Genomic DNA, 25,689 nt, shown 5'->3' on the forward strand with positions numbered 1-25,689 from the left:
AACAAAACCTTGTGCGCACCAGGACCCAGAGGCCCCACAGAGACTGAGCCAGACCTGCCTTTGAGTGTTTGAGTGTCTCCTGCAAAGGCATGGGTCAGTAGTGGCCTGCCGCAGGGACAGGGGCTCTGGCTGCAGCAGACCTGCGTCACACAAAGTGCGGCATAAATCCTCTTGGAGGAGGTCGCCATTAGTTCCACCACAGACCTGCCAAGCAGACTGCAGAACAATTACACCAAAGAAATTCTCGCACTGTTAAGAACAGATTTCCAACAGATTTCCCAACCTGGAGATCTAGCAAAGAGATTGAGAACCCCCAGGGAATTTGACTTTGGAAGTCAGTGGGATTTGATTACAAAACTTTCACAGGACTGGGTAAACAGACTCTTGGAGGGTACAAACAAAACCTGTGCACACAAGGAGCCAGGAGAGAGGAACAGTGTCCTCACAAGAGACTGAGCCATAGGTGACTGTCAGTGTCCAAGAGTCTCTGGCGGAGGCATGGGTCGACAGCGGCCTGCTGCAGGGTCAGGGGCACTGAATACAACAGTGTGTGCACAAGTTCTTCTGAAGGAGGGGCCATTACCTTCATTACCCCTACCATAGTTTGGCCTCAGGCCAAACAACTGAAAGGGAACACAGCCCCACCAATCAACAGAAAATTGGATGAAAGATTTACAGAGCATGGTCCCGCCCATCAGAACAAGACCCAGTTTCCCCAACAGTCAGTCGTTCTCATCTGGAAGCTTCCATAAGCCTCTTATCCTTATCCATCAGAAAGCCGACAAAATGAAAACCACAACCACAGAAAACTAACCAAACTGACCACATGGACCACACAGCCTTGTCTAACTCAATGAAACTATGAACCATGCTGGGTAAGGCCACCCAAGGACAGGTCATAGTGGAGAGTTCTGACAAAACATGGTTTACTAGAGAAGGGAATGGCAAACCACTTCAATATTCTTGCCTTGAGAACCCCATGAACAGTATGAAAAGGCAAAAAGGTATGATACTGAAAGATGAACTTCCCAGGTCGGTAGGTGTCCAATATGCTACTGAAGAAGAGTGGAGAAATAACTCCAGAAAGAATGAAGAGGCTGGGCCAAAGCAAAACAGTGCCCAGTTGTGAATGTGACTGATGATGGAAGTAAAGTCCGATGCTGTAAAAAAACAATATTGCACAGGAACCTGGAATGTTAGGTCCATGAATCAAGGTACATTGGAAGTGGTCAAACAGGAGATGGCAAGAGTGAACATCGACATTTTAGGCATCAGTGAACTAAAATGGACTGGAATGGGCGAATTAAATTCAGATAACCATTATACCTACTACTGTGGGCAAGAATCTCTTAGAAGAAATGGAGTAGCCATCATAGTCAACAAAGGAGTCTGAAATGCAATACTTGGGCACACTCTCAAAAATTACAGAATGATCTCTGTTTGTTTTCATTCAGTATCACAGTAATCCAAGTCTATGCCCCAACCAGTAGCGCTGAAGAAGTTGAACAGTTATATGATGACCTGCAAGACCATCCTGAAGATAAAGAACATCCTCAAAAAAAAGAAATGCAAAAAGGCCAAATGGTTGTCTGATGAGGCCTTACAAATAGCTGAGAAAAGAAGAGAAGTTAAAGGCAAAGGAGAAAAGGAAAGATATACCCATTTGAATGCAGAGTTCCAAAGAATAGCAAGGAGAGATAAGAAAGCCTTCCTCAGCGATCAATGCAAAGAAATACAGGAAAACAACAGAATAGGAAAGACTAGAGATCTCTTCAAGAAAATGAGAGATACCAAGGGAAAATTTCATGCAAAGATGGGCACAATAAAGGACAGAAATGGTATGGATGCCGGGGTCCAGCCCCGGTGGATCCAGGGAAATTTGAAGGAGAGAAGGCTTCGGCAAACTGCATACAATAGCTTTAATTAAATATTAATTAGAGATATAAAGAGTAATAGAATAAAGATAGCTCAGTAGGAAATTCAGCGGAGAAAAGAGGCTGAATAACTTGGTTTACGTGGAAAGCTAATAAAATTCCAAAATAAGGAATTTACATCACCTACATAGGCCGCAGGTGTCCTCCCGTTCTCCCGAAGGAGAGGAGACACTAAGGCCTCCCCGGTCAGATCTTAGAAACCCAGGCATAATTAGTAGGCTTGACGAGCCTCCACATTCCAGATGGGGATTCAGCCAGAAGGTGAGTGAAAGAACGACATGGGGAGTATGGACATAATAGAAACAGAAGATATTATGAAGAGGTGGCAAGAAAACACAGAAGAATTATACAAAAAAGAACTTCATGACCCAGATAACCACCATGGTGTGATCACTCACCTAGAACCAGACATCTTGGAGGGTGAAGTCAAATGGGCCTTAGGGAGCATCACTACAAATAAGGCTAATGAAGGTGATGGAATTCCAGTTGAGCTATTTCAAATCCTAAAAGATGATGCTGTGAAAGTACTACATTCAATATGCTAGCAAATTTGGAAAACTCAGCAGTGGCCACAGGACTGGAAAAGGTCACTTTTCATTCCAATCCCAAAGAAAGGCAATGCCAAAGAATGTTCAAACTACTGCACAATTGCACTCATCTCACATGCTAGCAAAATAATGTTGAAAATTCTCCAAGTGAGGCTTCAACAGTACATGAACTGAGAACTTTGAGATGTTCAAGCTGGATTTAGAAAAGGCAGAGGAACCAGAGATCAAACTGCCAACATCCGTTGGATCATAAGAAAAGCAAGAGAGTTCCAAATAAACATCTATTTCTGCTTTATTGACTATGCCAAAGCCTTGGACTGTGTGGATCACAACAAACTGTGAAAAATTCTTAAATAGATGGGAGTATCAGTCCACTTTACCTAGGACTTCCCTGATAGCTCAGTTGGTAAAGAATCTGCCCACAATGCAAGAGACCCTGGTTCGATTCCTGGGTTGGGAAGATCCACTGGAGAAGGGACAGGCTACCCACTCCAGTGTTCTTGGGCTTCCCTTGTGGCTCAGCTGGTAAAGAATCCGCCTGCAATGTGGGAGACCTGGATTTGATCCCTGGGTTGGGAAGATCCCCTGGAGAAGGGAAAGGCTACCCACTCCAGTATTATGGCCTGGAGAATTTGAATCCTAGACTGTATAGTTCATGGGGTGGCAAAGAGTCAGATATGACTTTCACTTTCACTTTACCTGCCTCCTGAGAAATCTGTATGCATGTCATGAAGAAACAGTCAGAACTGGACATGGAACAATGGACTGGTTCCAAACTGGGAAAGGAGTATGACAGGATGTATATTGTCCCCCTGCTTATTAAACTTATATGCAGAGTATATCAAGCAAAATGCTGGGCTGGATGAAGCACAAGCTGGAATCAAGATTGTCGGGAGCAATACCAATAACCTCAGATACACAGATGACACCACCCTTATGGCAGAAAGCGAAGAGTAACTGAAGAGCCTCTTCATGAAAGTGAAAGAGGAGAGAGAAGGAGCTGGCTTAAAACTCAATTTTCAAAAAACTGAGATCATGGCATCCAGTCCCATCATTTCATAGCAAATAGATGGGGAAACAATGGAAACAGTGACAGACTTTATTTTCTGGGGCTCCAAAATCACTCCAGATGGTGATTGCAGCCATGAAATTAAAAGATGCTTGCTCCTTGGAAAAAAAGCTATGACCAACCTAGACAGCATATTAAAAAGCAGAGACATTACTTTGCCAACATAAGTCCGTTGAGTCAAAGCTATGGTTTCTCCAGCAGTCACATATGGATGTGAAAGTTGGACCATAAAGAAAGCTGAGTGCTCAAGAATTAATGCTTTTGCACTGTGGTGTTGGAGAAGACTCCTGAGAGTCCATTGGACTGCAACGAGATCAAACCAGTCAATCCTAAAGGAAATCAGTCCTGAATATTCACTGGAAAGACTGAAGCTGAAGCTCCAATACTTTGTCCACCTGATGCAAAGAACTGACTGATTGGAAAAGACCCTGATTCTGAGAAAGACTGAAGGCAGGAGAAGGGGACGACAGAGGATGAGATGGTTGGATGCCATCACTGACTCGATGGACATGAGTTTGAATAAGCTCCAGGAGTTGGTGATGGACAGGAAACCCTGGCATGCTGCAGTCCATGGGGTCACAAAGAGTCAGACATGACTGAGCGACTGAACTGAGGTATGCTCAGTTGCTCAATCATATCTGACTCTGGGTGCCACATGGACTCTAGCCCACCAGACTGTTCCGTCCATTGAATTTTCCAGGCAAGAATACTGTAGTGCTTGCCACTTCCTACCCTAGGGGATCTTCCAGACCCAAGGATTCAACCAGCATTTCTTGTGTCTCCTGCATTGGCATTCGGATTCTTTACCACTAGCACCACCTGGGAAGCCCCATTAAATATGGTTATTGTTCAGATAGATGCTCAGTCGTTTCCAACTCTTTGTGACCCCCATGGACTGCAGCATGTCAGCCTTCCTTGTCTATCATCAACTCCCAGAGTTTGCTCAAACTCATGTCCACTGAGTTGATGATGCCATCGACCATCTCATCCTCTGTTGCCCCCTTCTCCTCCTGCCCTCGATCTTTCCCAGCATCAGGGTCTTTTCCAGTGAGTCAGCTCTTCGCATCTATCCATTAAACATAGGCTTACCACGCAATCCACCAATTCTACTTCTGAGTATATTTGCAAAAGAAGCAAAAGCAGGAACTGAAGAGATATTTGTACACCCATGTACAGATAGCCAAAAACACAACAACCAAAAGGTGGAAGCAATTCACTTGGGATCTCATCAGTGGATGATGGATAAACAAAATGTGGCACCTATATACTTGGAATATTACTCAGCCTAAAAAGGAAGGAAATTCTGACAAGTGCTACATCGGCGATAAACTGTAAAGATATTATGCTAAATGAAATGACCAGTATTTTATAGTTTTCTAAGTACTATAACATACATAATTCTCACAACCGCTTCTCTATAAAACAATTGATATCCTCATGACCTCCATTTTATAGCTAGTAGGAAGAGGTCCAGAGAAGCTAAGTAAGTTGCTCAAGGTCACACATTAAGTGGTAGAGACAAAAATTAAAAACCCAGTTTCTCTAACTCAAATTTCCATGCTCAAGCTCCTTTCAATACATCATACTGTATTTTCTGTTTACTTCCATAGTAACACTAAAGAAGGAGGCGTTACAATATAAAAGAAAGAGCCCTGGATTTGGAATTAGAAAACTATGATTAATTCTCGGATTTGACACACAAGAATTGTGGGACATTTTGCAATTCAAATATCTTCAAGATTTAGTTTCCTCACTGGTTAAAAAGTATACTCTATAGGGTTTGACGACTGAAAAAGACAGCAATTTTTTAAAGAGCAGTACCTAGTTTAGCCCTTACTAAATGAAAATAAATTTTAAAAAAGAAAAAAGTAAACTTCTTCAGGCTTAGCATCACCAATATATTCCCCTGATCTGGTGGTAGTGTGGTAAGTGATATTCTAAAACATCTTTCCAGTAATCTCTTGAAAAAACTGACTGGATCTTTTGATATTTTCTACATATATTCCAAGTCTAATTCATTAGCAACAGTGAAGATGATATAATTATTGTCTGCAGCAAGTTCATCAAGAAGTTTGAGGAATGAAAATGAAGGTATAGGCCTAACTTACAAAGAGAACCATGTCATGGTTATAGGCATCTGCTCTAAGCCCAAGCCAGTCCTTTCTGGGGTATTCAGAAAAAGGACAGGTCAGTAGTTTAAATCAGCTGTTTGATGGCCCCTAGGAAGAATAAGGACAGCAGCCAAACCAAAAGCCACTGAAAGGAAAAGCAACAATGCAGGAGATTAAAGCAAGCATAAAAGACTGTGATCAAGGAAACAAGCCCCAGATGAAAAGACACTGCCTGAAAACCCTAAGTAAATACATGAATAAATAAACACAACATAAATTATACCCATATGCACTTCATTCTATAGTCCGGAATCTGGTGTTTCTTTCAAACACCCACATTTGTCATACTGTCCTTCGGTCACAAAGGGCTCTTTAGGAGAAGGCAGTTTGTAATTCCTGATTCCTATAGAAAGTCACATTTATCATAAGGATTTACTACAGTATCTGGCTTATTTGCTAGATGCAAATATACATGAAGTTGTGAGATTTATAAAACTATGTTTGCTGCAAAATGTCTCTGGGGGTTAGGTAAGGCAGATCAACCTTCAATACCCTCAATGCAATCTTGTTAGCACATCTCACCCGCCTGCTCCCTCAACCCTGCCCACCCAAAACACACATTTCACACTTTTTCTTTTGTTTCCAGATTTGTCAAATACTAGTAAGTCACTGCAGGGACAGGACATTTTACCTTAAAAGAAAGGGGTGGCAAGAAAAGAAAGATAAAGAAATAAATATTGAATCTCAGCTCTGTCACAAATCAGAATCTACACCAAGTTGTAAATGTGCATTACTATTACTGGGAATGTCTGGCAAAACTTACATCTGGAGCTAAATCAAGTTTCCCCATCTGTTGGGTTTGCCTCTTCTACTCATTGTTAATTTTTCAATTGTTTGCAAGAGCAATATAATAACTGCTGAGAAAATAAAAAATGATAGGCACAAAGGGAGCCAGAATAACACAAGTCAGCTTTAGGTTTCATGACACTGAAAGCACATTCTCTCCATTTACAAACAGCTCTCTCCTGTGAGTGTGTGCTATTTTCTCAAGACCCTAAACCAACTCCATGTCTGACTCAATTTTATCCAATACATACAGCACTCTGTAATTGCCATGCTGTTTCATAAGGAACCTAAAATGACTTAGCCCCATGAGCTCCATTTGGCTCTGTTTACCACAAATAGAAATAGCCATGTAAAGCAAAACGTCAAAAGTTCCAGATCCCATGAGTCATTCATTCAACTCATGGAGAAAGGCAGAAAAAAATTTCCAGAGAAAAGCTTTCAGATGGCTTATACACAGAAACCACTTTGGCAACAAAGAGGCCTGAAAAGGGTTTGCAACTATCTCCTGGTAAGAAAATTCATAAACGAGCAAATTCTGTGAGCTATTTCAATATGACAAAATGAAAGTCACATGCATTCCTGCTTTTCTTGATCAAATACGAAAATTTCTTCCACTCCTACAGACATCAGGGCTTAAAACAGTAGTGATGTTCAACATATTTCACTTAGAAAGGTACAATAAACCTCAGGATTAACCACAGAACTCTGAAAGAGATAAATCCTCACTTCTTACCTGATATTAACCAACGCGTGAGTCACCTTGCTAGCTGCTTCTTTCCACTGGCCTGCATTGGTAGAAAGCCTCAGGACTGTAAAAAAGGAAAGAACAAAGATGTGTCAGACCACTGGTATTAAAGAAATATGAGCGAAGACACAATGAAGAATATCACTATTGGAAAAACCAAACGCAGTCTGTGCCAATCTTCTATTTAAGACATCCTAATCTAGAGGAAAAAAATAAGGGCTTATTCTCAACTATCTTTCCCTCAATTTTTTTCCTCTTTCTTTCACTTTCTATCAAAATATTCTACTCCTCTGCCTTGGGTTTCCCTCTCTCCACTCTCTGCTAAAATGTTTCCATACTTAGTTTTTGCATTCAGTTAAAATCTACACTGGGGTGGTGATGTGAGGGTAACCTGATTGCCACATTAATCATTTCCCTAATAGCTGGGGCCAATTTAGTGGAATTGGCCAGCCAAGTAAGTGTCCCTTCCTGTTCCACATACAGTATATCTTTCTCCTAAAGGTCTGAACTGGGTCAAATAGGATAAATAATCTTGTCAGACAGAGGATGGTCATGTTTCAATCAAAGAGTAACCTGCTTTAGCTCCCTTGACTTAATTGTGTAACCTGCAACATGAATCAACTGGAATAGTCTTCCCTTCTCTGACCAAAGTCTCTCACACACTTACTCACAGAAGGGATGATGGAAATATAGTTCCCAGGTGGTGCTAGTTGTATAGAACCCGCCTGCCAATGCAGGAGACTTGGGTTTGATCCCTGGGTCGGGAAGATACTCTGGAACCCACTACAATATTCTTGCCTGGAGAATCCCATGAACAGAGGAGCCAGGCGAGCTATGGCCCACAGGGTCACAGAGTCAGACACGACTGAAGCAATTTAGCACACACGCATGCATATTCTCTGTCCGCTATGAGCTTCAGGGCCACACATTATAGTACCTATACTCTTTCAGAAAAGAGACAAACCAGCACAAGTGTTTCTTGAAAGAACAAGGATACAGTGGGCACTTCAAGCATATGTTTTTAATGAGTGAATAACGAATATGAACTAAACATGTAGAGAGTCTACTATGTGCCAGAAACTGGACAAAGAATATATACAATACAGCACACATATGAGACTCAGACGAGACAAACAATTAATCAATCAAGTTTATTCACAGAACTGTAAGTAATGGGGCTAGAATTTAAACCTGGAGGGAATGGTCCTACAGCCTGTACTTGATACACTGAGTGGTTAAGAGTGTGAACTCTGAAGCCAACTGTTGGTGTCCAAGTCTAGCCTTTGCCACTTACTAGAGAAAAACAGCAATACTTACATGAAAGGATTATTATGAAAATCAAGTAAGTTATATATATATAAAGCCTTAGATCAGTACCTGGCACATAGTAATTGTTACATAAGTATTAATATTAGCTATTATTCATTAAATAGACTGTCTTCCAAACAAATGCAAGAATATACTTAAGACTTTCTCGGAGGAGAAAGTTAGTTAGTTAGTTAATCAGGGCCTAACATTAAAAAACGTATAACCAATCTGCATAGGTACCATCACTACCATCACTACCACTACCAACTCCTGTCCAGTATTCCTCTAGCAAGAGTAGTAGTAGCAGCAGCTGTACTAGAGGGAGGGCATATAGCTGTAATAGGGAAAGAAAACTCATCTGGCTACTCTGCATCTATTTCAGCAATATTTCATTTTTATAAATTCATGCAATTTTACGAAAGAGAAGATGGAAGCCTTAATAAAACATTATCAGAGTGCTGCTTTCCTAATTTACAAGATTTAGTGCAGGGGAACTCAGTTTCAAGTTAGAGCTTTTCAGTCTCAACTCAGGGTTTCATTAAGTGTATGCACAAATTTATTCATGAATGAACAAAACTGTTTGAAGCAGGTCAGACATATTTTTTTCAACTCAGTGGCAAAAACTGTTTAAATATATCCATTTTCCACTAGACCCTCCATTAAATCATAAATTCTCTGATGGTGAAGATCTAGTATTTGTGGAATTGAGCTGAATTTTACTCCCCTTTCCTCAGAGAGGTATTCAACTCTGTTCATGGATTATTTCTCTGTTAACATCCTGTCACTTCTGTTCCTTAGTGAACAGGCACCCAGATGACCTCATCACTACATTTCCAAGGGAAACAAGCTTTCTAAGCCATTGGCTTTTACATTCTTTTCTAAGTTTCCAAATTTAAACACAAAATTATCTCAAAACGCCCAAACGCCTCAAGCTAAGTTTATCATTTAGGTAGTACAAAGTATGATACACCAAAACAGCATACCGTGCAGCCATTTAAAAAAGAGACTTAAGTAATAGCAAAAACTGGAAACAACCATAATTTTCATGAAAGGAAAGAATGGTTAAATAAACAGTATCCATACTATGCAAAAAAAGAGAGGGGGGAGAGAGAAAGAAACTTTAGAAAACTATCAAAAAAAAAATGTTCTATAATAGTTAAAAAAAAATAGGATAACATGATCACAATTATGTAAAACTATAAATAAAGTAGACTAATATGTGCATGCACGCTAAGTCACTTCAGTGGTGTCTGACTCTTTGCGACCCCTATGGACAGTAGCCCACCAAGCTCCTCTGTCCATGGGATTCTCCAGGCAAGAATACTTGAATAGGTTGCCATGCCCTTTTCCAGAGGATTTTTTCAACCCAGGGATCGAACCCACATCCCTTACATCTCCTGCATTAACAGGTGGGTTCTTTACCACTAGCACCACCTGGGAAGCCCATATGAAAATATTGGTCATACTAGAAAGGAGAGATTGTATTAAATAAAAAAAATTGTACCTTGTTTTTTCTTTAGTACTGGTAATTATCTTTTTCTAAAAGGAAAAAAACAGTTCAAAATATGGTATCATTTACGGTTCAGGGTAGCTTATGTCAAGGTCCTTCCTCATCAGTGGATATCACTGCCGCAGGAATATTAAATGTGTGTCTTTATCAAGAGTCTCCTTCTTCTAGCCATGATGAAGTAACAAGACATAATTAACCCTTCTACCTTAAGCAATAAAAAACTGAACAAAATATAAGAAACAATAGCTTTCAGACATTGGACAATGGGTATACAGAACTGTGATCCTTTAAGATGGAAAACAAACAAGGTGAGCCCTAGAATTATCCCAGCTTACTGTGTGAAAAAGTTTCCAACCTACAGGGCAGAGAGGAGGAACTTAAACAGAATCCAGAAGCTTGCTAAATCAAAGACACAAAGATTAGCAACTGGACAGGCCAAGGCACCTAGAATCTGTGGCATAGAGTACTGTAGAGGAGGGAGTTTAACAGGGTATTCTATAAGTTTGTAGAGGGATCCTCTTACATCTCTTGCTGAGCACTGATATACACATAAGAAAGAGAAAACTACTCAAACCTGGGGGTAAAGAACCACTGGAAAAGAGAAGAAACTGTGGAGCTCATGGAAGGCTCTACAAGCAAAATAATTTGAATTTCCACCAGTAAGAGTAGAAAAACCTATCAATATATGAATTATCAGGAAGAATCTTCAGATGGGTACTGCATTAGTAATCTGGCCAAATTAGCCTATAATAAAAGTTGCTCTTAACCCAATTTAATAACCGTTAAAAGCAAATCCTAAAAGGATGAAACAGATTCCACACAACATAACTGCATTCCAGAACAAAGTCTAACATTATATAAAGGAACATAATAAAATCAAACCTTACAACATTAACATCACAATGTTCAAAATCCAATTTAAAAATTACCAGCATTCAAGAAGTAGGAAAGGGACTTCCCTGGTGGTCCAGTGGTTAAAAAAAACACCTTGCAGAACTATACTCAATATTTTGTAATAACCTATAGTGGAAAAGAATCTAAAAAAGAATACACATATGTATACACACACACACACACACACACATCCACACACACACACACACATCACTTTGCTCTATACCTGAAACTGATACAACATTGTAAATCAACTGTTTCAATAAAAATTTTTCAAAAAAGAATCCACCTTGCAGTGCAGGGGACACAGGTTCAATCCCAGGTCAGAGAACTCAGATCCCACTAGACAGCCCATGTGCTGCAACCAAAGACCCCACATGATGCAACGAAGATCCTGCAAGCCACAACTAAGACCCAATGCAGCCTAATTAATTAATTTTAAAAACCCAAAGAAGCCAGAAAAACATAACCCATAAGCAGGAGAAAAATCGGTCAATAAAACAGACCTAGACATGAAGAGAGATGATGGAGTTAGTGGGAAAGGACATTAAAACAGCTATTGTAATAATGCTCCATATGCTCGGGAAGGTACCAAGTGAAAAGAAAACTTGTGTTCACATAAATCTGTGTACAAAAATGTTTACAGAGGTTTTATTTACAATCCCTAAAAACTGGAAACTTTCTAAATGTCCTTCCACTGATAAATGGATAAGTTAAACTAGCATATTCCCACAATGGAATATTACCCCATAATAAAAAGGAACAAACTACTGATACCTGCATCAACATGGATAACTTCAAACAAATTACTATGTATAAGAAGCCAGACTCAAAAAACGGTATGATGTCATCTATATACTTTTTTAGAAAAGGCAAAACCATGGGGACAAGGAATAGATCAGTGGTTGCTATAAAGTGGCTAGGAGCTGATCTCACAGGAGTAGGTGGAGGAGTTGATCTTACAGGAGTACAGAGAAGAGGGAAGTTTTTGAGATGGTAAAACTCTTCTAAATCTTGATTTTCTGTGATAATTATACTTCTATATGCATTTGCTGAAATTCAGAACAGTACATTAAAAATGGTGCATTATATCATATATGTAAATTATACTTCAAAAAACCTGACTAAAAAATACATTTTTTTCCACCTGAAGTTTCATCATACTTTACACAAAATGGAGAGTACTGAAACATGCCACCTCCTACTATTTGTTGTGTTTCATTTAGTAAAATTCACTTTCCTCTTTGTACTTTCTTAGTACCTCTGAGCATTCCCAGATATCCTTTCTTCTCTTGTTGCTATAGCTGTAAACGTTGATCTCATTTGACTGTGTACATGGCTCAACTGCGCAGGTAAGCCAGACATCTATAAAATACCTCCCCCACTCCAACTCGCCTTCCTTTCCTCACTGAAAGACCTCTTTATTCATCCATTAATGGGTATTAAAGCCTCTGGGGCAGCTCTTCACCCTTGGAAAATTCTATATTCTTGAAAACAAGGACACTGGTAAAAGCCAGGTAGATGCAAACCACACCAGGGTACACTGAGAACATTCTGCCAATGGGAAGTTTGCTAGAGGGTTCTCATGGAAGACTTCCTAGCTCAAAAAAAAAAAAAAAAAAGACGTGTGACTTGATATGACAATGGGAACCTCTTATTCTGAGGGGAGCTGACCTGATGCTAAAGCTATTACACTGAGAATGAGAGAGCAGGGAAATTAAAAAAAAAATCCCTCCTAGGCAATCCTTCTTTCCACTGTTTGCTTCTACTCTTTCTCCATGTATTCCAAATCCCCTCTACTTTACTCATGATACATACAGGAGTCCCAAGCAGAAGATGAACTTTTCATAAATAGTCCCAACAATAGGGATCAATAAACTAATCAATAGTGACAGAAAGCAGATCAGGGGTTGCCTAGGGATAAGGGACAGAGGTGGTAAAAGTGACATAGAGGGACACAGGGAAATTTGGGGAGAGGGGGTGGATATGTACATTATCTTGATTTAATGACAGCTTCATGTACATATACACATGCCAAAACTTATCAAAAATTGTATCCTTTAAAAAAGTGCAGTTTGGAACTTCCCTGGGGGTCCAGTGGTTAAGACTCCATGCTTCCATTGCAGGGGGTATGGGTTCCATCCCTCCCTGGTCAGGGAACTAAGATTCTATATGCCTCGGCATGGCCAAAAAAAAAAAAAAGAATGCAGTTTATTATATACTGATCACATCCCTAATAAGTTGGAGCTTTTTAATAGACAACTTTATTGAGTGGCTTACTATTTCTGGGAAATCTAAAGAAATCTTTCTTGACCTTTAAACTTAGGTAGGTTTGATTAGACTCTTCACTCAAACTTACAGGGATACATGACCTCTTATAGAAATAAGGAATATTCATGTGACTGCAGAGTAAATTTTAGGCGAGCCAATTACCAAAAGGTTTTTGCAAAAAAGATTTTTATCTAATGCCCACTTCCTCTTCTAAGTTATGCTAAAAATACATAGGTACATTAAAAATCCTTAAAACCTTGTACCTTTTCAAATCACACAATGTTCCTTTGGGATCCAAGCTCTTCTATTTGCTGCTGTCAACTCCCACCCACTCTCACACCCATCTCACTGGCATTCACTAAATCTACAAGCCTCCCTATTTTCTCTCTTTCACAAACATCAAGAAAGGGCTACAGGGATGCTAACCAGCTTTCTACTGAGATGAATTTTGAGTTCCTGAAGGCGAGGAAGTCAACATATACTTTCTTATTGCCTGAGAAAAGGAGACTACTAAAGTTCTGTGCCAAGTAAGGGCACCAAGCAACTAGGGGAGAATCTTTTGGAGTCCTTTCCTTTCATAGACCAAAAATCACAGCTGATGGGGAGAGAAAAATAAAAAGAAGACAGCTTACCCATAGAGTAGAGGTTGTCAAAGCTCTGGTGCATGCGGATAATCTCATAGTAGAGTTCATCATAACTGCTGGGGGTGGGCAGGAATGTATCTCCATATGTGATAAACATATTAAATAGGTTCACAATCTAAAAAAGAAGCAAAAGCCCATATATAGACATCATACTATGAAGACTCAGAAGGGTATTATCAGTAGTGTGCTATATAGCCAGCTCTTATTGTTTTTCAAGAGCAGTTAAATTTTCAGCATTTTGTTAGCTGGTTATTAAACAAAATCATTATTAAAAATTAACTTTTCTATAAAACTTACCATTCAATAAATTACATTAAAGTAATAATTACTGAAAACTCATCACTTTCTAATTATTTTCTACCTTTCCATATTATCAATCCCCTTGAAATTAATTTACACCTCTTATATCTGTGTGGTGGGAATATTATATAACAGTGTGTGTTACCATTATTTCATGAAAGAGCCCAGGTTCTCCAAAGACACAGGTGAAAGTGGAAGCACTAGTAGAGAGATTCTGATCCAAAGGGAAAATAAAGGCCTGGTATCCCCCTATAGTTTAATCCTTAGAACACCAGCTCCTGTCTCAAACCAGCCCATTTTTGCCCTAGAGTATAGCTTCAGAAAAATAAACGTGTTTTTTTGCTACTCACCATAAGAGCTAACGTAAAAATGTTGTGCTTTGCCAAAAGTACAGTCTCATTTGACATAAGGAACTTCAACAAATTTATCAAGGCTTTAAAAAAAAGAAAAAAAAAAGGCATTGGTAAGATAATCAAAGCATAATCAATAAACTTAAATGAAAGTAGACTAGATCTAAAGAAATCCAAACAGGGCTAGAATGAGTATATCACAGCTACTAGGAAATTTTTAAAAGCAGGCAGAGCAGGTGTAGTTGAAGAAAGCACTGAACTTCTCAAGTACATGTCTGCTTATCTGTCTATAGAAGGTTATAAAAAATCTACTTTTTACTTCTTAAATAGCAATTAAGCTCATAAATCTGACTATAAAATGGACATTTCAGTGTTCCAAATTTACGCCTGTATGCTGATTTCCCCATCAAATTTCCTCAGTTTATTGAGCGTCCCTTCTCACCCCAGGCTGCTAGCGTTTCAAGTCACCAAGTTTTAGCTACGTATTTGTTTCAAACATTACTGCTAAGAAGGACATCTTTTGAATCTAAATGATCAACAGACATACTATAGAACTTACTGCTTTAGTTCTGGATAAAAAAAGAGCTCATGAAGGGAAAAAAAAGCCCTTAACTGTTCTAAATATTCAAATAAGAGTGCAACATGCTCTGTCCTCTCTTAACTGTGACAACATTTACTGAAAATGTCCCCTTTTTGCCTTGTAATCTTTAATGAGGGGAGAGAGTGCCAAAACCCAAGCAATCTCAATCATGAGACTGACTGCTAAGTCCTAGTTAAACAGTACAGCTTTAAAGACATTTTTGCCAATAAATATTAAGCATAAAATAATTTAGCCGCTGCCTTATACTCTTTCACCCAAGGCTATAAACTCAGTCCTGCTTCTGTGCCCACCATAGCCACTGCCACTGTACCTATCTCCCCTGTGTGATGGGGAATATGAAGGAGGGGTTCAGCGGCTACAAGTATTTGATGTTCCTTTTGTCTTCTCTCCATCAACCTGTCCTACTTCTACATATACACACACACAAAAGGCTCGACCGCTCCTTTCCTAAGACCATACCTGCTTTTTTGTCAGCAGAGAAGTCCCTTCTCTCGTCTGAACTTTGTGTGAAGTTTACTACTCTTAGAAAAGAGATGTGAGCTTAGATTTAAAACAGCAGGGAATGGTGAGTAGGAGTAAGTCTCTCCAGACACTTGCTGCCTGCCATACAACACCCCTCGCTCTCAACCCTCTAAAAGCACAGGTACAGTAAAGAAACAGCAGGCAAGGAAAAGTACAAGAGCTTGTCTACATTCTGTTTCTAAAGCCTGATTCTTCCCTTCAAATGGGGGGGTGGGGTGGGGGGAGAGCCTTGCTAGGGTTGAAGGAGGCAGGCATCCTCATTTATGAACTCTTCACCCTGACTCAAGTTCTCTGAGGTTTCCTAATGGAAAGGCAAATTATAGGCAGCTGGCTTTTTTGATGTTGTCTGTTAACAAGTGATCTACTGGACTGGACCCAAAAAAGCTCCAGGGGAGACCACTCTGGATCATACAATCTACTAAGCTCCTACCAGGAGCTCAGAGAATGAAGGGGACTAGCTAAAATCCACATAAAAATGACTAACCCATGGGGATTCCCTGGCAGTCCAGTGGTTAGAACTCGGCCCTTTCACTGACATGGCCCGGGTTCAATCTCTGATTGGGTAACTAAGATCCTGCAAGCTGTAGCATGGCCAAGAAAAAGACTAACCCAGCCCAGATCTCTCAATGTGTAGGGGCTGCCCACGCCACCCCCACTAACCCCAGAGCTTAGACAAGCCCTGTTAATAGATAAATCTTCTGACAGTACGACTCCCTAAATTCACAGGAGACAAGAAAAAAGGATGGGTAACACATGTGGCATTCTGCAAAACATAATGGCTAGCTATAGACAAAGTTGCTTTTGCACATATCCAATCAAGGAAGGCTTTTGTCCCAGGCACATGCAGCACAAAGATGCAGCCTCAGCAGTGGTTATGTGGTAATTAAGGGGTAGAAAACCTGGAGAAAAGGAAGTGAGCACAATGATTTATTGCTCCTCTGCTGGACTACAGCTAGCCTTGATCTCTGGGATTCAGAGTCAGGGATGACAAAATGATAAATATGAAGGGAGGAAGAGAGCAATTCTAGCACAGGCCAAGAGGTGGCCTGCGTTTCAATTGTCACCGATGTCAGCAGAGTCAAATAGTGTTGAGAAGGAGAGTCCAGCACTGCAGTACTCTGAGAGTCTGTGTCGGGGAAACCTGCATTCTATCCCTGACAATTCAGGTCAGACCCCCTACCTTCTGAAAAAGCCAGGATTTTCTTACCTGGAAGTTATCATTCTCTAGAGGGAATTTAAAAGGCAGCTAAAATGAACCAAGTACCCTTAAAATTGGCTCCCACGAGCCTCTGACATCAGGAACCACGATTCTTCTTCAAGAAGGAATGCCCCAAATATCCCATAATATAACACTTTTTTCCTTCAACATCTTTCTGACTTAGCATTCTATCAACTGTTCAGTGTCCTATATACAAATACATGGTCTTCTATCCTCTAACCTGATGTGATGGGAGTTAAAAGTCTGTGAGGCTTCAACATAGTTGATTTTAAATTTTTAGAGCTAGAAAGGACCTTAGAGGTTATTTAATCCTACTCCCTCATTTTTGGATTCAAAAACAACCCCTGACCACCACCCCAACTAGTTAGTGACCAAGCAGGGACTAGAACCTGGTCTCCTGTTTAGTGTTCCTTCTTCCATTCCATTAAGATAAAAGCCTGCAGTCCATGGGGTTGCAAGAGTCCATGGAGTCACTGCTTAGCAACTGAACAACAACAACAGACAAATAAAGGTGCTGAAAGTGAAAGTGAAGTCACTCAGTCATGTCCGACCCTTTGGTACCCCATGGGCTATAGACTGCCAGGCTCCTCCATCCGTGGGATTTTCCAGGCAAGAATACTGGAGTGGTTTGCCATTTCCTTCTCCAGAGGATCTTCCTGACCCAGGAATCAAACCCGGGTCTCCCACACTGCAGGCAGACTGTTTACCATCTGAGCTAGATGCAGTCAAATATTAAAACAGAAGGAAGCTTATGTATAAATGGTGTGCTTAAGATTTGCTAAGTATACTATCATCAATACTTTCCTAGAAGACTCTGGTTTATAACTTTCTCCACCTATTGGCTGCTCCAAGGTTATTTCCATCTACTTGGTGCTCTTCTTTTCTTGGTCCTCAGCTACTTATTATAGCACAGCTGCTTAACACCTCATTATTACCTTTCTTCTACTCATTCTCAACACTAAAAAACTCCTAGTAGCTTTTCTCAGCAAAAAACACCTCAGCAGGCCCTCTATATCAGCTTTCATCTTTCCTCTTTATTTTTATTTTTAATTGTTTTTTTAAAAAAAAAACAACAACATTTATTTGCCTATGCCAGTTCTTAGTTGCAGCATGCGGGATTTCTTAGTTGTGGCCTGCAAACTCTTAGTTCCGGTATGTGGGATCTAGTTCCCTGACGAGGGATGGAACCTGGGCCCCCTGCATTGGGAGCTCAGAGTCTTAGCCAGTGGACCACCACAGAAGTCCCTCATCTCTCTTCTTTAAATCTCATCTTTCCTACACCTCGATCTCCCTTTCTCTGTTTCCTCTCTAGGATCTTTAAAAAATAATACTACTAATAATAAATGTCAACTAAAACTGTTCCTATTCCCCTCACTCTGGGTGTGTCCTTCAAAATTATGTACTGAACATAGACCATGATCAGATCTGAATTTCAAATGGAGCTGCTACTGCTGCTGCTAAGTCACTTCAGTCGTGTCCGACTCCGCGACCCCATAGATGGCAGCCCACCAGGCTCCCCTGTCCCTGGGATTCTCTAGGCAAGAGTACTGGAGTGGGTTGCCATTTCCTTCTCCTCAAATGAAGCTAAGATCCCCTTTCTTTATGCAAAATCAAAACTGAAACAAACAAAAAAAAAACCCTGAGTATAAGCAATTAATAGGCAGGTTTATTCATAAGCTATTATGATGCAGTGCTATGGACAGGGTTTAACTGCAGGGCAGAGAATAGCCGTGAGCCAGGGGCAGGTTAAGGACAGAAGAGAAACGGTACTCAGGATCTCGGTGCCAACACACAAGTAGCACAGAGCTCATGCTGGCCGATTCCTGCCTCACCACTCTCCAAACACACATTTTTAGAAAACCGCCCTTGATCCACTTGTTCACTTGGTGCCATCTGGGCACATGACCAGCCAAACTGTTCCAAGGACAGTCACAGAGGTACTAGTACATAAAGGGAAGAGTTAGGATAACTAAAAAAGACAAGGTATTGGTTGTATAAACATAAGATTGTTAATTAGTCATATCTCTGTTAAGAGTTTTGTATCAAGCATGATACGTGTTGTAGTCATTGTGAAGATAAGCGGTGGAGCAGGATATACTTTTTTCTTTTCAATTTAACACTTTGGTTACCATGTTTCTAATTTTTAGATAACAGTTTTAAAAGGAAGCAGGGGAGAAGAGACTAATACAAAATCTTCCTCAACAAAAATATGATCCTTAGTCTGAGGGATTTCCAAAGAAAAAGGGCCTATGTTATAGAAACCCAATACTGTGTAAACAGTTCTGCCCATTAGGTGAGCAATGGCTACCCATTCCACAAAACAGAATCGCACAGTTTATTGCAGAGTATCTTTTCAGATGAGGACAAGCTTGGTGGCTGAGACCCTCCGGGCCTTAACAGACAATTCTCACTGGCCCCAATCCTTCACAGCCCCAGGAACAGGCTGTCCCCAAACACCAATGCCAGATAGATATATCGTAGAGAGAAATGGATCATATCTTTCTGCTGAATGACACCTACTACAAGTCACTAACTATGCCAGAAGTTCACATCAAGTACAGTTGTTCCTCAGTATCCACAGTGGGGGTGGGGGGTGGGTAGGACTGGCTCCAGGACTCCCCCCCCAAATACCCAACTCCATAGAGTCTCAAGTCATTTAAATAAAATGGTATAGTTACCTACACACATCTTCCTATGTAGTTTAAACCAACTCTAGGTTGCTTACAATACCTAATACAATGTAAAAGCCATGTAAATAGTTGCTGGCATACAGCAAATTCAAGTTCTGCTCTTTGGAAATTTCTGGAATTTTTTTTTCCAAATATTTTTGATCTGTGGTTGGCTGAACCCGTGGATGCAGAACCCATGGATATAGAGGGAAAACTGTATCTCAAATCTTCCTCTTTTCTACTACACTCCACTTGACAGCTTAAAAAGAGATACCTAACTACAGAAATCATCTCCCCCAAACTGCATTCATCTCTTTTCAAAGGGAGAAACACAAAAGTCATAAATGGCAAGGGAAGTAACATCTATTAGGTATATGCTAGATGGTAGGCATTATGTAAAGCACTTCAAGTACATCACTCTCACTGAAACCTATTAAGTATCCCATGAAGGAGCTAATACTGGTCCCAATTAACAGATGACCAAATTAAAATTCAGAAAGATTTAATAAGTTATCCAAAGTCACATAGCTAATTGAAGATAAACTACATTAACAGCAACATACCAGGATGGTCCATGAACTCCCCCTGCTGAGATTTATGAAACTGTACTGGTTCCTCCTAAACTTCACTTAAAAAAACATTTGTTGAAGGTTGAGGAACAAGCTATCTAGGACCAATACTTGTATTTGCCACCCAAAACTGTAACTTTAATCAGAGTTCCACTAACCAGCACCTCACACATCCAAGTGATCAAAAGAAAAATTTTGTAAGTTCATCTCTCTTTTAAGCATCTCAGAATTTTACTCCACTGACCTAAAGACACTTTAACCTGCACAGTCTCAAAAACAAGAAGTGAAAAGCAAGGACTTGAGTATTTTTGCACCCATGTTTATAACAGCATTATTTACAATAGCCAAAAGGTGGAAGCAATACAAGAATCCATTGACACATGAATAGTAAACAAAATGTGAAAGATACAATCAGAAAATTACTTGAGCTAATCAGTGAATTTAGTAAATCAATACACAGAAATCCCTTGCACTAACAGTGACAAATCAGAAAGAGAAATTAAGGAATCAATTCCATTTACCACTGCAATAAAAAAAATTAAAATACCTAGGAATAAATCTACCTAAGGAGACAGAAGAGCTGTATACAGAAAACTATAAGACACTGATGAAAGAAATCAAAGATGACATAAACAGATGGAGAGATATACCAAGTTCCTAGATTGGAAGAATTAATATTGTGAAAATGACTATACTACCCAGAGCAAACTACAGATTCAATGCAATCCCTATCAAATTACCAATGGCATTTTTCACAGAACTAGAACAAAAATTTCACAATTCACATGGAAATACAAAAGACCCCGAATAGCCAAAGCGTTCTTGAGAAAGAAGAATGGAACTGGAGGAATCAACCTCTTGACTACAGACTATTCTACAAAGCTACAGTCATCAAGACAGCATGGTACTGGCACAAAAACAGAATATAGACCAATGGAACAGGACAGAAAGCCCAGAGATAAATCCATGCACCTATGGGCACCTTATCTTCAACAAAGGAGGCAAGAATATACAAGGGATAAAACACAGTCTCTTTAATAAGTGGTGCTGGAAAACTAGACAGTTTCATGTAAAAGAATGAAATTTGAACACTATCTAACACCATACACAAATATAAACTCAAAATGGGTTAAAGACCTAAATGTAAGACCAGAAACTAAAATTCTTAGAGGAAAACATAGGCAGAGTACTCTTTAACATAAACCACAGCAAGATCCTCTATGACCCACCTAATAGCAGAACAGAAATAAAAACAAAAATAAATGGGATCTAATTAAACTTAAAAGCTTTTGCACAGCAAAGGAAACCATAAACAAAATGAAAAGACAACCCTCAGAATAAGAGAAAATAATTTCAAATGAAACAGCTGACAAAGGAGTAATCTCAAAAATATAGAAGCAGCTCAGGCAGCTCAATATCAGAAAACAAACAACCCAAAAAATGGGCCTAAATAAACCTAAATAGACATTTCTCCAAAAAGACATATAGATGGCTAATAAACACATAAAAAAGTGCTCAACATCACTTATTATTAGAGAAATGCAATCAAAACTACAATGAGTATCATCTCAAACCAGTCAGACTGGCCATCATCAAAAAATCTACAAACAATAAATGCTGGAGAGGATGTGGGAAAAAGGCCATATGACCCAGCAATCCCACTACCAGGCATATTCCCTGAGAAAACCACAATTCTAGAAGATACACGTACCCCAGTGTTCACTGCAGCACTACTTACAATAACCAGGACATGGATGCAACCTAGATGTCTATTACCAGATGAATGGACAAAGAAGTTGTAGTATATATATACAATGGAATATTACTCAACCATAAAAAGGAACAAATTTGAGTCAGTTCTAGTGAGGTGGATGAACCTAGAGCCTGTTATACAGAGTGAAGTAAGTCAGAAAGAGGAAAACAAATCATATACTAATGCATATATATGGAATCTAGGGCTCCCCAGGTAGCTCAGCTGGTAAAGAATCCACCTGCAATGCAGGAGACCCTGGTTCGGTTCCTGGGTTGGGAAGTTACCCTGGAGAAGGGATAGGCTACCCACTCCAGTATTCTTGGGCTTCCCTGATGGCTCAGATGGTAAAGAATTCGCCTGTAATGCAGGAGACCTGAGTTCAATCCCTGGGTTGGGAAGATCCCCTGGAGGAGGGCATGACAACCCACTCCAGTATTCTGGCCTGGAGAATTCCCATGGACAAAGAAGCCTGATGGGCTATGGTCCATGGGGTCAGAAAGAGTCGGACATGACTAAGCAACCAAGCACACATATATGGAATCTAGAAAAATATACTAATGAACCTATTTGTAGGGCAACAACAGAGATGCAGACATAGAGAAAGAATTGTAGACACAGGTGAGTAAGGAGAGGCTGGGATGAACTGAGAGAGTAGCACTGAAACATATACATTACCACATGTAAAACAGACACCAGTGGGAATTTGCTGTATGACACAGGAAGCTCAACCTGATTCTCTGTAACAACCTAGAGGGGCAGGATGGGCTGAGAGGAGGGAGGGAGTTCAAGAGGGTGGAGATATATGTATACCTATGGCTGATTCATGTTGATGTATGGCAGAAACCAATACAACATTATAAACCAATTACTTTCCGATTAAAAAATAATTTTTTTAAAAAATGTGGTATACAGTGGAATATTACTCAGCCTGAAAAAGGAAATTCTGACACATGCTAAAACATAGGTGAAACATGAAGACACTATGCTAAGTGAAAAAAGTGAGTCACAGAAGGACAAATACCACATGACTCAATTTACATGCAGGACATAGAGAAATCAAATTCATAGAGACAGGAAGCAGATTGGTGGTTGCTAGAGGTGTAGACAGGGAGGAATACAGGCTTACTGTTTAATGGATACAATTTCAGTCTAAGAAAACTTTTAAAATTCTGGAGATGGAAGGAAGAGATGGTTGCCCAACAATGTGAATGTACTTAATGCCACTGAGCTTACACTTAAAATGATAAAATTTTATGTATGTTTTACCAATTGAAAAACAAGAGGCCAATATTTTTATTTCCACAGACATTAGCATGAGCCCTGCAAATACTCCATCCCAACTTTCTGTAACCTCAGCATAACTGATGGGCTGAAATTTACATCATGGTACACAGTACTGAGTACAGAGCCAAACATACAAAAGTGTTTTGATGGGAAAATAAAAGGCACCTAATATACTCAATCAGCAGACAGTCATGAACACTTGAGCAAGAATACAAATTCAAAATGAGCACTGCACAGCCTTCAAGACAATACCACGGCAGTTTTCAGAATAATCATCAAAGTCGATAGTCAAAGCTAACAACACACTGAAGTACAGTTGATCCTTGAACAACTTGGGTTTGAACTGTGTGGGTCCACTTATACTTAGATTTTTAAAAATAAATGTATACTATGTTACTATATGATCTGTGGTTGGTCAAATCCACAGATGTGAGACTGTTGATAGGAGTGCAGACTGTAAAGTTATAGGTCAATTTTTGACAAGGCTGGAGTGGGGGGCTGGGTATAAGCACCTCAAAACCTCAACTTCTTTAAGGGTCAACTATTCTAACAATATTCTAGGAAATCCTTGGGGATACTGGGTTTGACTCCTAAATCTTTTTTATTCCTACTAAAGGAGGATCCAGATCCCTGGCTTCAAATACTCTTAAACTGCACTGAGTGAAAAATAGAGAAGTTATGTCAGTGAAACATCTGAGGTATTCCACTACACATTCAACAAGTGTAAGTTGTAGGGAAGTGGGTGCTCCATATACACTTGTTTCTTCACTGGAAAGTCCACCAGGCACTTTGAAAACTTAAGTTTCTGGATTTGCTTTCAGGAACTACAAACTAGCTGCAACTGCTGCCTCTTTACTTCCCTCATGGCTCAGTTGGTAAAGAATCTGCCTCCAATGCAAGAGAACCCAGTTTGACTCCTGGGCCAAGAAGATCTGCTGGAGAAGGGATAGGCTACCCACTCCAGTATCCCTGAGCTTCCCTTGTAGCTTAGCTGGTAAAGAATCCGCCTGCAATGTGGGAGACCTGGGTTCGATCCCTGAGTTGGGAAGATTCCTCTGGAGAAGGGAAAGGCTACACACTCTATTATTCTGGCCTGGATGTTGCCTCTTTGACTCTGTACTATGGGCAAGTGTCAGTCTCCTACTTAGCTCTCCAGGTTTCTTTCCTTGGAGAGTCTTGTGCATCAAATATGGCAGCAGGATGCAGAAGTTCTGACTTTTCTGTATGCAGACACAAGTAAAACAAAGGATAGTGCACAGGTTCTGGAAAGTTGAGCCAGGAATGGGTACCCTGACAGTTCCCTGCGTCCCAAGTGAATTCACAGAGGCAAAAGCAGCCAATCTGTTCTTTAAATGTGAAGATTTCAATACCACCCACCTGAGAATCCTGCTGTCTGACACAAGGCCACCTCAGTGCACAAGGAACCTTGTTCACAGAGCTGTTCCTAGCATTAATATACCCGACACAATGAAGACTTTCCCAGACTTTTTCTATTCTGCTTTGAATTTAAGTGGAGGAAAAGAAGGTAGCAAGCAGCAAACCATGTTGTCATGTAGAAGTGTGGAGTGAATAATGGATACGGGAACTTCTCCATAACTAAAACCTCTCCCCACATTGAGGTAAACCAGGTGCAGAGAGGAACAAGCCAACCACGGGAAGACACAATTAAGTGGTAGCTCAGAGCCTGCCTCAGAGAAGCAGAGAGGAGGTTTAATTACAAAACCAAGTGAATGATATTTAAATAAGATTAAAAACAGGAAGGAGGCAGAGAGCAGAGCACAAATAAATGTCTCTGAAGAATCAGGTCAGAGAGAGCAGTCTCTTTGAACTGCTTTTACCTGCTATGAAGACAAAGACATAGAAAGCAAAGATAAGACTAAGCCAGGCCCTATTTTGTGGCCTGGCATGGAGTTAGGATGAGAGGCCACAGATCCCAAGTCAAAACCTGATCATTAGGGAAAATGGGTAACTTCACAGTGACCGATAGAAGAGAAATACTTAGAACCTCACTAGCTTAGGAGAGACGTAGAAGAACTCAAAGGACAGGCTACAAATAGCACTAGTATGAAGAAGAGCTAAAGAGCCTCTTGATGAAAGTGAAAGAGGAAAGTCAAAAAGTTGGCTTAAAACTCAACATTCAGAAAACTAAGATCATGGCATCCAATCCCATCACTTCATGGCAAATAGATGGGGAAACAATGGAAACAGTAACAGACTTTATTTGGGGGGGGCTCCAAAATCACTGCAGATGGTGACTGCAGCCATGAAATTAAAAGATGCTTGCTCCTTGGAAGGAAAGTTATGACCAACCTAGACAGCATATTCAAAAGCAGAGACATTACTTTGCCAACAAAGGTCTGTCTAGTCAAAGGTATGGTTTTTCCAGTAGTCATGTATGGATGTGAGAGTTGGACTATAAAGAAAGGTGAGCGCTGAAGAATTGATGCTTTTGAACTGTGGTGTTGGAGAAGACTCTTGAGAGTCCCTTGGACTGCAAGGAGATCCAACAAGTCCATCCTAAAGGAAATCAGTTCTGAATATT

The 25,689-nt window shown here is 40.1% G+C and overlaps 1 protein-coding gene across 4 annotated transcripts in view; it reads right to left on the minus strand.

Moving 5' to 3' along the window:
* ARMH3 (armadillo like helical domain containing 3) overlaps positions 1-25,689 on the minus strand; it is a 172,901-nt gene that overhangs the window by 85,279 nt on the left and 61,933 nt on the right. For 3 of the 4 annotated variants that reach the window (XM_006053135.3, XM_044935204.1, XM_044935205.1), the window contains exons 21-23: positions 14,531-14,613; positions 13,869-13,995; positions 7,242-7,317 (exon numbers count right to left, since the gene is read on the minus strand). In XM_006053135.3, coding sequence (XP_006053197.1) covers positions 7,242-7,317; positions 13,869-13,995; positions 14,531-14,613 — 286 coding nt within the window. Of the gene's footprint in view, positions 1-7,241; positions 7,318-10,065; positions 10,101-13,868; positions 13,996-14,530; positions 14,614-25,689 lie in introns of all 4 variants that reach the window. The other variant, XR_006548057.1, reaches the window with a different exon arrangement.

The sequence above is a fragment of the Bubalus bubalis genome, chromosome 23 (genome assembly GCF_019923935.1).
Source record: "Bubalus bubalis isolate 160015118507 breed Murrah chromosome 23, NDDB_SH_1, whole genome shotgun sequence".
Classification (NCBI taxonomy): Eukaryota; Metazoa; Chordata; class Mammalia; order Artiodactyla; family Bovidae; genus Bubalus; species Bubalus bubalis.